The sequence below is a fragment of the Rhinoraja longicauda genome, chromosome 14 (assembly GCF_053455715.1).
Source record: "Rhinoraja longicauda isolate Sanriku21f chromosome 14, sRhiLon1.1, whole genome shotgun sequence".
Classification (NCBI taxonomy): Eukaryota; Metazoa; Chordata; class Chondrichthyes; order Rajiformes; family Arhynchobatidae; genus Rhinoraja; species Rhinoraja longicauda.
In genome coordinates, this window is record NC_135966.1 from 10,389,187 (window position 1) to 10,404,081 (window position 14,895).

The 14,895-nt window shown below is 43.4% G+C and overlaps 1 protein-coding gene across 5 annotated transcripts in view; it reads right to left on the reverse strand.

Annotated features, from left to right (window-relative positions):
- Positions 1 to 13,371, reverse strand: part of macroh2a1 (macroH2A.1 histone) — a 39,005-nt gene extending 25,634 nt beyond the window's left edge. For 2 of the 5 annotated variants that reach the window (XM_078411400.1, XM_078411399.1), the window contains exons 1-2: positions 13,354 to 13,371; positions 604 to 790 (exon numbers count right to left, since the gene is read on the reverse strand). In XM_078411400.1, the coding sequence (XP_078267526.1) occupies positions 604 to 790; positions 13,354 to 13,362 (196 nt within the window). In that variant the 5' untranslated portion in view covers positions 13,363 to 13,371. Of the gene's footprint in view, positions 1 to 603; positions 791 to 12,274; positions 12,363 to 12,880; positions 12,980 to 13,219; positions 13,332 to 13,353 lie in introns of those variants that run through there. The other 3 variants (XM_078411403.1, XM_078411402.1, XM_078411401.1) reach the window with 3 other exon arrangements.
- Positions 13,372 to 14,895: the final 1,524 nt, after the last annotated feature.

Consider the following 14,895-nt stretch of genomic DNA (forward strand, 5'->3'; position numbering starts at 1 on the left):
CTAACTCCAGGTCCCTCAGGTCGGCCGACTTGGGGCTACTCACTATCCCGCGGTCTAGGCTTAAGCTCAGGGGTGACCGCGCTTTTGCGGTTGCAGCTCCTAGACTGTGGAACAGCATCCCTCTCCCCATCAGAACTGCCCCCTCCATCGACTCCTTTAAGTCCAGGCTCAAAACCTATTTCTACTCCCTAGCGTTTGAGGTTCATTGAGGAGGCGCTGTGAACTGTTTTGTATGTGCTGTTATGTTTGCGTGCTACTGTATGTTTCTTTTTTTTTTCCTTAGTACCTAATCAGATGTACAGCACTTTGGTCAATGTGGGTTGTTTTTAAATGTGCTATACAAATTAAATTGACTTGACTTGACTTGACTTGATAACAGCTGGGAAGAAACTGTCCCTGAATCTGAAGGTGTGCGTTTTTAAGCTCTTCCTTGATGGGAGGATATAGACTTTGTATTTGAGCAGATAGCACGCAACAAAAGCTTTTCACTGTACCTCAGTACATTTGACAATAAACTAAACCGAACATAGTGCCATGAAATACTTCCCAAAATCCTGTCCGGATGTTATTTTTTAACGGGGCCTGGACAATATTTTGACTCACCAGTTAGGTACTCCAGAACGGCGGCCATGTACACTGGAGCACCCATGCCAATTCTGTACTTTGGATGGCCTTTCTTGATGTAACGTAACATTCGCCCAACGGGGAAAATGACACCGGCCTTTGCAGACCGTGAAATCTTGGTCGTTTTCTTCTTTCCCCCTCTGCTGGACATGATGATCACAAAGACCTAAACCAAACCACGGTAAAAACAGAATCACCGGAATAAAACAGAGACCTTACGAGTTAGAACTGCCAGTGGTTCCCTCAGACTCAGCACTGATCCCATTCAAAATAGACACTAGCAATGAGAATGACTCCTTCAACCCCAACTTAAATCCCACTGAGAACTGAGTTATACAACAGGGCGGCATGGTGGCGCAGCGGTAGAGTTGCTGCTTTACAGCGCCAGAGACCCGGGATTCAATCCCGACCACAGGTACTGTCTGTACTGAGTTTGTACGTTCTCCCCGTGACCGCTTGGGTTTTCTCCGGGATCTCCGGTTTCCTCCCACACTCCAAAGACGTACAGGTTTATAGGAATTCCAATACACTGGAATTTAGAAGGATGAGAGGGGATGTTATCGAAACGTATAAGATTATTAAGTGGTTGGAGACGTTAGAGGCAGGATACATGTTACCAATGTTGGGGAAGTCCAGAACCAGGGGCCACAGTTTAAGAATAAGGGGTAGGCCATTTAGAACGGAGATGAGGAAAAACGTTTTCAGTCAGAGAGTTGTGAATCTGTGGAATTCTCTGCCTCAGAAGGCAGTGGAGGCCAATTCTCGGAATGTATTCAAGAGAGAGCTAGATAGAGCTCTTAAGGATAGCGGAGTTAGGGGGTATGGGGAGAAGGCAGGAACGGGGTACTGATTGAGAATGATCAGCCATGATCACATTGAATGGCGGTGCTGGCTCGAACGGCCGAATGGCCTACTCCTGCACCTATTGTCTATAGGTTAATTGGGTTTGGTATAATTGTACATTGTCCCTAGTGTGTGCAGGATAGTGTTAATGCGCGGGGATGACAGGTCGGTGTGGACTCGGTGGACCGCAGGGCCTGTTTCCGCATTGTATCTCTAAACGAAACTCCAAGCTTTAAACTGTGAGACACTGAGTAAAAATATTATGCTCGATCTTACAGTGCCCAAGAGTTCAGCTTCCACCTGTTATTCACAGTAACCCTCAAATCCTTCCTGTGTGACTGAACTCAGCAAAGGTGAAAGAAAACACAAGCACTTCATGTTTTAAGCTGATAATCAACCTTTAAATGGACCATAAGCCACATGCTTTATGCTGAGATTTATTGCAAAGTGCAGAAACCCTGTGGCTAGCTTTCTGCTTTCCAAATTTCCACCATTTTAAGCAGCTATGCAAGAAGAAATTGAATGAAATGGGAGAAATTCTCATTTTTCTCCGCCCTTTAAATAGTGTGAGAGTCGGGAATGTTGATTGTTTTCAAGTTTGCAGTAAGCTGATTATATAACTGCGAATACTTTGGGGAAAAAAATAACATGCGTCATCTTGCTATACTGGCAGCAGGTTCTCTGTAACTTAACAAGTTGTGCTCACCAGAAAAACAAAATCAGAATCTAAGCAACATTAAATGCCAAATCAAAGATCAGGAAGTAAAGAAGGCTGTCTTTAAGAATGTTCTCGAAGGGAAGAATAAGGAGGAAGTCCAGCAAAACCCAATGCTGTTAACAACGAGGCAAGAATGGATGCAAAGTTTTTGGTCTTCTAACAAGTTACAGAAACTTAGCAGGGTGAAGGGTAAGCACAGTGACACGGATTTAGATTTATTGGTTCAATGGTTCTTTATTGTCACATATGCACAGCAGAGTGCAATTCTTTTTAGTTTAGTTTGGAGATACAGCACGGAAAGAGGCCATTCGGCCCACCGAGTCAGTGCCGACCAGTGATCACCATGTACACTAGCACTATCCTACACACGCACACACACTAGGGATAATTTATCATTTTAACGTAGCCAATAAATTTACAAACCCGTACGTCTTTGGAGTGTGGGAGGAAACTGGGGCACCCGGAGAAAACCCATGTGGTCATGGGGAGAATGTACAGACAGCACCTGTAGTTAGGATCAAACCCGGATTTCTGGTGCTGTGAGGCAACAACTCTACCAGTGAGCCCGACCACACTACAAATGCGCAGTCTCCATATTTTGGCACCATTTACGAAGAAAAAGACCTGGAAGACCTGTGTTCAACAAGAAAGGAACTGAGAGCTAATTTGATTTAGACCATCATCTAGTGTTGAAAGGGTGGATAAGCTCTTGTTTATGAATGGTGAGAGATGGAAGGCCAGCAAGAAGCAATCTAGGTATGGTTCACCAGCAGAATGGCATTGCATTTTCATTTGACGATGAAATTATAGCCGTCAAGCAAAACCGGGTTTCATGGTTGTGCTGATAGTTTATATAAAGCTGAGAGAATCCAGTGAACCATTGTAAAAATTGAACTCAGTCCTAATTCTCCAACATCTAACTGATTTATGACCCAAGCCATAAAGTGACTAATATCTACTGCCTGCAAATGCTTGCCTATTAGTTCAGCATCTCATTAACACACTTCTCACATTGACATGGGATACTAGTTTCTGGCATCAATTGAACAAACAACATAAATCTTATAATAAACAATATTTGTTAGAGAACGTGTTGAAAGCATTTCTGCCTGCACTATAACTAGTCTTGTTTTCTTTTAGTACAACATCATTGATATACGAATCTCGTGCATATGTAGGTAGATCTTATAGAAACTTACAAAATTCTTAAGGGGTTGGACAGGCTAGATGCAGGAAGATTGTTCCCGATGTTGGGGAAGTCCAGAACAAGGGGTCACAGTTTAAGGATAAGGGGGAAGTCTTTTAGGACCGAGATGAGAACGTTTTTTTTCACACAGAGAGTGGTGAATCTGTGGAATTCTCTGCCACAGAAGGTAGTTGAGGCCAGTTCATTGGCTATATTTAAAAGGGAGTTAGATGTGGCCCTTGTGGCTAAAGGGATCAGGGGGTATGGAGAGAAGGCAGGTACGGGATACTGAGTTGGATGATCAGCCATGATCATATTGAATGGTGGTGCAGGCTCGAAGGGCCGAATGGCCTACTCCTGCACCTATTTTCTACGTTTCTATGTATATGTGTGTTTTTGTATATATACTGAGCTTTTTCCTCATTTATTATAGTGTTTACACTGTACTATGCTTACATATTCTGTTGTGCTGCTGCAAGTAAGAATTTTCTTGTTCTATCTGGGACATGAAAACACTCTGGACTCTCTTAGCTCTTGAAATTTATGTGGCAAACATGATGGGTTCTCTAACCGACTGCTTGTGAGAGACAGAAACAGCTTCCTGGCCATCTACTCGACAAAATCCTGAAGGTTTTCCCCCAGTAGTCGGCGAGGATTGAGAATGACTTGCTTCCACTCCAATGCAGGGATTTGGATGAAGAGGTCAATGAGGAATCGGTGGACTCTGTCAATGGAGGGGAATATGGTGCTTGATTCAATGATACTTTATTGTCAAATGTACCTAGGTACAGGGAAATTCTTTGTTTTTGCATACAATCCAGGAAAAGCATACAGCAGACCTCACCTAGGCAGTACACAAAGAGTCGCTATGTTTCTGGTGCCGACAAAGCTACAAAGGTTCAGCAAACATCGGGCCGAGATGCCTCTTGTCCCACAGGACTACTGAGCCAATCCAAGGTTTGCCAAATCTGCCAAAAATGCGGGAGGACAGGCACACTTGCGCCGCCTCCGTCCGACCCGGGCCTCCGAGATACTGGACCACTAAGTAGGCCTTAAAAGAGGCTCTGGGAACGGATCTGCAGGCTCCGACCGGGCTGGAGTTCCAGATACCCGGTCACAGGGGGCAAATTCGACCCGCCGATCAGCGGAGAAAGTCCCGATAAGGTCAAGATCAGCCGCCTCACCCGACCTATGCACCACATTTTCGTGAGGACTTCCAGGGGGGGATTTCAAGTGTGTTCTTGTAATTTTGTCTGGACTAAAGGACACGCCAGACCACCATTGCCGGAAAAATCAGTGTTGGACCTGGATTACAAATGTCAATGAATTAAAGCAGAATATCGCCCGAGGTTCTGTACGTTCATATCGTGACCTTCAACTTGGATGTTTCATCCTTCACCACAGAACAGCAGATTTTTGGTGGCCCGGTGGTGCAGCGGTAGAGTTGCTGCTCTACAGAGCAAGAGACCTGGGTTCAATCCTGACTACGGGTGCTTTCTTTATGGAGTTTGTACGTTCTCCCCGTGATCTGCATGGGTTTTCTCCCACACTCCAAAGATGTACAGGATTGTAGGTCTATTGGCTTTTGTAAGGATTGTAAATTGTCCCTAGTGTGTTGGATAAAGCTAGTATGCAGGGTGATCACTGGTCGGCTCGGACCTGGTGGGCCAAAGAGCCTGCTTTGTGCTGTATCTCTAAACTAAACTAAACTACCGAAACAATTTACTTCTAACTTTCTAAAAGATACTGGCCGTACAATATTATTGAACGATATTATTGATATACCAATCTGTCTACTGATGAGTGAGAACATTTCCTTAAAAATTATTTCACACATACACATGGCTTTAAAAATAGAAACATAGAACATAGATGCCGAATTAATGAATCTGAAAATGAGATCATCTTGGCATTATCACTAATAAGGTTTAGTACTACATGCTACCAGCACAGTTGTGGAGACATTGGTATAGTTGTCTCGTTGTTGATCACTGATAGCTGATGCTTTAAACCATGCACTGTGCTTGTATGTAATTTATTGTGCTTTTGTTAGTAATTTGTTAGTAACTGACTGTGCTTTTGTATGTAACATTGTGCTTCTGTATGTTTATTATATGTAATGTCTTGGCTTTTATCTGGACCTTGAGTCTGTAATAAAGTATTGATTGATTGATTGATTGATTGATTGATTGATTGATTGATTGATTGATTGATTGATTGATTGATTGATTGATTGATTGATTGATTGATTGATTGATTGATTGATTGATTGATTGATTGATTGATTGATTGATTGATTGATTGATTGATTGATTGATTGATTGATTGATTGATTGATTGATTGATTGATTGATTGATTGATTGATTGATTGATTGATAGAAACAAAGAAAATAGGTGCAGGAGGCGGCCATTCGGCCCTTTGAGCCAGCACCGCCATTCATTGTGATCATGGCTGATCATCCACAATCAGTAACCTGTGCCCAACTTCTCCCCATATCCCAATAATGTAATAAAATGCAATATTAAATATATCATAAGTTCAGATCTTTTGTTAATGGAGAAGCATTGCTCATTGTTCTCAAAGAACAATTCTTCACTGCTAGTAAAGAATTCTTGACAAGACATATAGAAATTTTAATTCCCGCTTTGGCTAAAGAAAACCACACTACATGAAACTCTTGGCACCATTTAACAAGGAAACGAAAGATATGCAAACAATAAGCGAGTTCGGTATCTCGACTGCGTATGCCTAGGTCATTCGCGATAAACATTCTCACCGGCTGAGCTGCTGCGTTTATACAGACCTGCGCTTCATCCGTATTTTCCAGTTTTGCTTCTTCGAGGTAAGAAAATACCGCTTTCAAAACTATTAACTGGGTGTATTTATGGTTCATTTGCACAAAAATACGATGATTTTGTTGGTTTTATTGCTTTATGCTTTGGTGAGTGAGTGTACGAGATCGTGACGATGAATAACAAGCATTTTTTATTGTTTTTTGTTTTGGAGGGGGGGGAGAATGGAATGAAATGTATGATTTCTATAACTATCAATAGACTTCTGAATGAGTTCTGCATGTGCAGCTAAAGTTATGTGGTACAAAACTTAGTCACGAGTCTCCTGACTAATCATGTCTCTTCTGATTCCCATAACACTGGATAATTTTAAACAGTAATTGACATTCTGATTTTCTGTTGTAATCTTGTGATTGTATAATTTAGTTCAATATACTTGCACCATTTCCTTTTGCATTGTAACTTGTACCGACCGGTATGTAATGGACATGCTTACAGGACCCTATTTGAATTAACATATGATTGACTTTGTTATTTATTTTGTTTTCGATGTTACTGGGCAAAGCCATGTGAATTTGTGCACTTTTGGGCTGTGGGAACAGCACGTATCACCTGAATAAGTGGATGAGGAATGTGTGTGACAGCCACAACTGTAAATTTGCAACGGGGAAACTGTTTCTGCCAAAACACTAAAAAATGCTTGTTATTCATCGTCACGATCTCGTTCACTCACTCACCGAAGCATAAAGCAATAAAACCAACAAAATCATCGTAGCTTTGTACAAATTAACCATAAATACACCTAGTTAATAGTTTTGAAAGCAGTATTTTCTTACCTCGAAGAAGCAAAACTGGAAAATACGGATGAAACGCAGGTCTGTATCCTCAGCTGGTGAGAATGTTTATCATGAATGACCTACGACCTGGGCATGTGCAGTCGAGATACTGAACTCGCTTATTTACAAGGATCAACAAGTCTGGCAAGTTTCTATGCGGCACGGTGGCACAGCGGTAGAGTTGTTGCCTCACAGCGCCAGAGACCTGAGTTCGATCATGACTCCGGGTGTTCTGTACAGAGTTTGAACATTCTTCCTGCGAGCGAGTGGGTTTTCTCCGGGTGCTCCGGTTTCCTCCCACACTCCAAAGACATACAGGTTTGTAGGTCAATTGGCCTCAGCAAAATTGTAAATTGCCCCTGGTGTGCAGGATAGTGCTAGTCAGTATCGGTATCACTGTATATAGTGTCGCTATAATCAATTATTGCTTATCTAACTGCATCCCAGTTTCCAATGAAGACGATACCACAACGCAAATATTAACCATTCTCAATTCAGTTGTCTGCTCTTAAAAAAAAACTTGTATACCTTGAATATATTGCACCTTAAAAATGCACCTCAATTTTAGTATGAACTACATTTATTTTGTTGGAAGTATAAACCATGCATCAAATTTCAAGGTGAAACTGTGATAACTACAAATTGTGGTGAAATTATTTTAACATGTTCCCAATGTTGGGGGAGTCCAGAACCAGGGGCCACAGTTTAAGAATAAGGGGTAGGCCATTTGGAACAGAGATGAGGAAAAACTTTTTCAGTCAGAGAGTTGTAAATCTGTGGAATTCACTGCCTCAGAAGGCAGTGGAGGCCAATTCTCTGAATGCATTCAAGAGAGAGCTAGATAGAGCTCTTAAGGATAGCGGAGTCAGGGGGTATGGGAAGAAGGCAGGAACGGGGTACTGATTGAGAATGATCAGCCATGATCACATTGAATGGTGGTGCTGGCTCGAAGGGCCGAATGGCCTACTCCTGCAGCTATTGTCTATTGTTTAAAATGCCTTTTCTTGCAAGATTGACAAAATTTCAGTTTTGACCACATTAATTTACTTCAAATGGCAATGCAAAATTCCGCACCATTCATGATGCATAGAACCATATCTTGTCAGTCTGACCTGTTCACTCACCTGCCAGCCACACCCACCACGTTAAGCCAACTCCCCTCACCTGTTCACTCACCTGCTCCAGATCACCAATCAAGCCAGCATATAAACCCTTCCTGCACACACACTCTTTGCTAGATTGTTCTTAGCCCTCATGCAAGACTGTCCAGCATTCTCTCTTGGACTGATTTCCCGTTGCCGACCCTGCCTGCTCCCGACCTTCATGCCTCGTCATAGCCCTGGTGAACGCCTCAGTCTTCTGTCCCCGACCACGAGCAGGTAGAAATAAAGCTCATTCTAAAACTACTTCCTTGGTTCCGTGTGCTGCATTTGGGTCTACCTGCGGTCCGTTACATATCTGGTACATATCTTGAGTGCAATATTTAGGGATTTCTGTATTACTTGGAAAATACCGAGTGATTCTCAACTGAATGGGGATGAATCCAAACATGACTTATTATTGAGGGGTTGTGGGCGGCACAGTGGCGTAACGGCAGAGCTACTCCCTTACAGCACCAGAGACCCGAGCTCAATGCTGACTACGGGTGCCGTCTGTACAGGGTTTGTACGTTCTTCCCGTGACCTGCGTGGATTTTCTCCGAGATCTTTGGTTTCCTCCCACACTCCAAAGACATATAGGTTTGTAGGTTAATTGGCCCGGTATGAATGTATAAAATGTGAAAAATTGTCCCTCGTGTGTGGAATGTTGACGTTCGGGGCTCACTGACCGGTGCGGACTCGGTGGGCCGAAGGGCTTGTTTCTGCGCTACATCTCTAAACGAAACTAAAGGTTGTCCTCTTATTCTAGTCAATAGTTTTCTCACTTGCAATCTATCAAAAATATTACTTACCTTGTTGACAGTTTGCGAGACCTGGTTATGTCTAATAATTAATAAATGGCAGTTCAAGATCTTCAAAGTATTGCATTATATGTGAAGCACTTGAGAATAACTCGAGCATGCGAAGCTCTGTGGAATGTCCTTGGAGATGTAATGTTACATTATAAATGTTGAATGTTGCCAATAGATCTTTAATTTTATCCGATTCAATTACCTCTCCTTACGGTAGTATTGATTCCTATATTTCAGTACTTCAAATATACCAGTTTACTTTTAAAGTTACAACTTTTAGCACAGCTGATAACATTTACGTCATGCATAGACTTTGGCACAATGATTGGACTAGACTGGGCACAGTTAAAATGTAAAATCAAACGTCAGTAACCATGTTTTATTTTTGCGCTGTACTGTTTTCCGTAAAGAAAGGAAAAAAATATACAAAAAAAACATGTTACGGTTGATGCATGCCTGAAATGAATTGAAAGATATGATGTGGAAACAGGCCCTTTGGCCCACACCGACCATCGATCACCACTTTACACCCGTTCTATGTTATCCCCAGTTTCGCATCCTCTCCCTACACACTAGAGGTCCTTTACAGAAGCTAATTGACCTACAATTTGGAATGTGGGAGGAGACCAACTGGAGCACCTGGAGGAAACCCAGGCTGTCACAGGAAGAACATGGAAACTCCACATAGACAGCTCCTGAGGTCAGGATCAAATCAGGGTCTCTGGCGCTGTGAGGCAGTAGCTCTACCAACTGTGCCATTGTGCCACTTGTTATATTTGCATACAAAATATAAATCTTTCATGAGCGCTGTAAGTGATTCTTATGTCAATTGCATCCTAATTAAGGAAACTGCACAATTTTGAAACATTATCTCCAATGCACCTGGAAAGGAAGTCACATCACAGCCTTGGATTAAAATGCTGCTGTAATGAGCTATTACACCTGACATATATCCTAACATAGTATCTCTGAAAAATAATGAAACCAGTCGGTCAACTAGTCAGTCGGTCATTCATCTCCTCCTGCTGAAGCAGGCTTTGACAGTCAGATTGATTGTATCGTACATTGTAGCTAATTTCAGCCTAAGTAGCAATATTAGTACCATTATGTTCACTGCTCATAAACCAAGGACAGTGAACAGTGGGAGGAGGACGAACAGACAGATACATCTAAGGTAGACACAAAATACTGGAGTAACTCAGCGGGACAGGCAGCATCTCTGGAGAGAAGGAATGGGCTATGTTTCGCGTCGAGCCCATTCTTCATACTGATGTCAGGGGAGTGGGCGGGACAGAGATAGAATGTAGTCGGTGACAGTAAGACTGGTGGGAGAACTGGGAAGGGGAGGGGATGGAGAGAGGGAAAGCAAGGGCTATTTGATGTTAGACAGATACATCTCCTTTATAAGAAGATCATGAAAAGTTGTTAGAACAGCAATAGAGTTCATCAACATAACCTCAACTTCAAAAAGGATTTTTTTAAATATTAAATTGTCTGAAATTGAAACTCAGAATTATTTCATAATTCCAGAGTAAATCAATGAGAATGGATGAGAAGTCACAAACATACCATGTTTTTCATTCCCTTATGCTCTCTCCAATTTGTTGATGTTTGTCACAGATTAAGATTCAAGCTCAGCCTTAGCTCCCAGCTCAGCCACAATTACCAGATGGTTGAAAGTTTTTAATGATCATCTAAAGCAATGTGGCTCTGTGGAGTTCTGCAATCTTATTTTAAGAAACACTAATCATTCCCCACAAAATAAAAATCACAAGAGAACCTAATAAATATAACCAGATTAATTGCAAATAAAATGGTTTGAGATGTACTTGTTTTGTGGAAACAGCAGAGTTCTGCTATACTCTCTAACCAATCTAGCATTATTGTAAGCATGTTTTCTTAAACGTTTCCTATATACCTTGGAACAATAAATAAGCTGCGATTTCCTAAAAGAAAATGACTTGGAGGAAATGAAGCGGTTATGTCTAATTTGATTGTGTAATTAACCCGAAACTAAAACAATGTAAAACATCATTATAAAAATGTCCTAGTGCATAAATCAATAGTGACAAACTGGGAGCATTGAGCGAAGCAGCCTTCTGGGATAATTAACAATAGGCGAATTTAATAAAAAACACAAAAATAGCTCTTCTGTATACTCTGCAGTTGATTGACTTGAAGCCAAATTATCCCTCTTCGCAGATCTGCCATTAAATTCAACACTCACTGACAACAGTAACAATTACCATGGAGACTTCACCCAGACAGACTGTGACAGGTCCAAAACCACCAAAATAATATGTGTGGAGTACCACAGCTAAATGTCAACAACTGATTGCATTGCGAACGCATGAATTACCAGGGTCAGATTTATCAATTTTTGCACCCTTTACCGACTCAAAAACCCATCTCAGACATAGAAACAACTTTTAATGCCTGTTGCTAGGTGACAACCACACCAGGGCTGCCGGGGAATGTGACTCCATTACTGACCAAGAACAACCTTGTTCTTAAAGTCGATGGTAGCTTCCAACGCTGAAAACAGCAATCAGGGAAGCAATTGCATGCACATTTCAATTAATAAAGGTTTAGATTAATTCAGACGGTGCCACCAGCAATGCAATGCACACACACAAAGGTGGGTAAACTGCATAAAAGCAGTAACAATTACGTGGGTCAGCGACCAGCATTGCATGGCTGGGGGGGGGAGGGAAATAATCACCCCAGTCTTATTAAATGCAGCAATCAGCTCGTGTTTCCATGCAGAATAGAATAGAATTTGCACTAGGATACAATCCAGCATTTGCAGTGTGATGCTGCGTGTTGTTGCAGGGAACTGCGCTCTTTGCATTTTATTCCTGTGCATTAAGAGGCTGCACGGTGCATGCATGGTTATAATGCAGAAACGTCGGGAGGGGAATCGACAGGCAATTTCCGGGTTCGCCGGGAGGGTTATTAAAAACATCCGTCTGTAAAGCAATTGATAAAAGCAGGCTGTATTTCCTTGCAGGAAGCACCAGCAACAACTCTGCTGCTCCAGCTCCCTGCAATAATCGGGTGAAAGCAAGCTTGCAACTCCTCCAAAAATAAAATCTTTTTTTTTTTAACAATGACTAATTGCAAAGCTGCAACAACTGTAAAGAACATCACCGTCCATTCTGCAGCAGAACACCGTCAGGCCTGCAGTGCAAAATGCCCTGAGGTACTTAAACAAAAATCAATGCACAAAGCTAGAGCTGCAGGCGCGGGGAGATGGCATAAAGATGACGGGCTGGCCGTGATTACAAGTAAATGAAGTGCAGAAACAATGTCAATCACTTACAGTGACACAGTAACAATATGTCTCCCTTGCAGCCGCTCCGCTCCGAGTGGGCTGCGCCCGCCGCTCCCACAGTGCCGCGCGCCCGCCCGCTCGCCCTGTCAATCATCGCTCCCGGGCCAGCCTCCCGCTGCACTTGCTGCACAGACCCCTGGCTCCGGCTCCGCACCCGGGCTGCCACGGGGAGCTTGGCCAGGGCGGTTATTGCATCTGTGCATTGCATTGCGATAATGCATTGCAACCTTCTACAGTACACCTGTCAATCACCGCTCCCGGGCCAGCCTCCCGCTGCACTTGCTGCACAGACCGCCGGCCCTGGCTCCACACCCGGGCTGCCAGGGCGGTTATTGCATCTGTGCATTGCAACCTTCTCCAGTACACCTGTCAATCACCGCTCCCGGGCGCTGCACTTGCTGCACAGACTCCCGGCCCTGGCTCCGCACCCGGGCTGCAATAGGGAGCTTGGCCAGGGCGGTTATTGCATCTGTGCCTGCAATCACAATGCAACCTTCGACAGTACACCTGTCAATCACCGCTCCCGGGCCAGCCACCCGCTGCACTTGCTGCAGACACACACACCCGACTCAGATTCCCACGCCTGGCTCCTACCCGTGCTGGGATGGGGAGAGGAATACTGTGCGTTTTATTCCTTTGGCTTGCCCAGGGTTATTGCATCTGTGCCTGCAATCGCAATGCATTGCAACCTTCCACAGTACACCTGTCAATCACCGCTCCCGGGCCAGCCTCCCGCTGCACTTGCTGCAGTCACCCGGCTCAGACCACCACGCCTGGCTCCGCACCCGTGCTGCAATGGGGAGAGTAATACTGTGCATTTTGTTCCTCTAGCATATCCAGGGTTATTGCCGGCCATTGCATTTGCGCACGCAATGATTTCCAATTCGTCACAATACATTGCAACCTTTGCAGAATTCATATTCTTCAGCAAACCTGTCAGTCCCCGCACCCGGGTCATGTTCCCGCTGCATTTGCTGCACAGACACCCGGCTCAGACTCGCACCCTGGATCCGGACCCGTGCTGGAATGAGGAGAGGAATACTGTGCATTCTATTCCTTTAGCATACCCATGTCATTGTAATTGTGCTTGCAATCTCAAGACATTGCAACCTTCTACAGTAGAACTGTCAATCAATGCTCCCGGGCCATCCTCCCGCTGCATTTGGAGCAAGTGCACTAGGCTCAGGCACGGACCTTTGACCCACGCCAGTGCTGAAAGGGGAAGGAAAATTGTGCTTTTCTTTTCACTAGCATACCTATGCCATTACATTTGTGCTGGCAATCACAATGCATTGCAAGCTTTGAAGAATTCACATTCCTCATATTCTACAGCAGACCTGTCAATCAAGGCTCCCGGGTCATCCTCCCGCTGCATTTGCTGCAGACTCTCGGCTCAGACTAGCACCATGCTGAAATGGAAGGGGAAATCTTGCTTTTCTTTTGTTCCGTTAGCAAACCTAGGTTATCAGCGGTCATTGCATTTATGCCTGCAATGATTTCCAATTCGTCACAATCCATTGCAACCTTTGAAGAATTGACAATCCACAGTCATTCAGCGCCTCTGGGTCAAGCCCTGGCTGCATTTTGGTGCTAGTGCAGACCCGGACCGAGACCAGTGAAGGAAAATAAAATTGTGCTTTTTTTCCTTTAGCATACCATAAGTTATTGCATTTGTGCTTGCAATGATTTCCAATTTGTCCCAATGCCTTGCAACCTTTGGAGAATTCACATTCCTCATATTATGTAGTAGAACTAGGTTATTGGCGACCATTGTATTTGTGCTTGCAATGATCTCCTATTCGTCACAATCCTTCTGCAGTTCCTTGTGTCAATTTCTATAACGCTGCCATGCTTCATAGCTTTCTTTAATAGTAAAATTGAAAGCCATTCAAGGTTCCATTGCTGACAAAACTTTCATGCCATCCACAGCACTCTTGTGGCTCTGTGAATAATAGTGAACAGCCTAATGCAAATATACTATCGGTTTGGACAAGGATTTTAGCAACCCAGCACAAATGTCTTATCAAATTAAAGAACCGCATAACCAATGCCATAATGGAAAGAACATCACTATTCCTGGAAAATTTATACATAATGATGCAGAGCATTAAGCCAGCTTTCGGCTGTTTTATATTCAACCAAATGTATTTGCAGTATTTGCAGACAGAAGCTGGTTTAGCTAGTCCTGTTGTTACATTGCTGCATTCCACACTTGGCCAAGATCCCTCCAACATGTTTAGAATTGTACACCAGATATTTGATCATTGGCGAAAATTATTCAATTTAATTATTTTTATGCTAGTTTGAAGATGTTTTTGATGTTTCCAGTCAAGTAAAAGATGTTAACGTCTTTTTAAATTAAGGGCGGCACAGTGGCACAGCATCAAGAGTTGCTGCCTTACAGAGACCCGGGTTTGATCCTGACTACAGGTGCTGTCTGTACAGAACTTGTGCATTCTCCCCGTGACCGCATAGGTTTTCCCCAGGTGCCCCGGTTTCCTCCAACACTCCAAAGACGTACGAGCTTGTAGGTTAATGGGCTTCGGTAAAGATTGTAAATTAGCTCTAGTGTGTAGGATCGTGCAAATGTATGGGGATTGCTGGTCGGT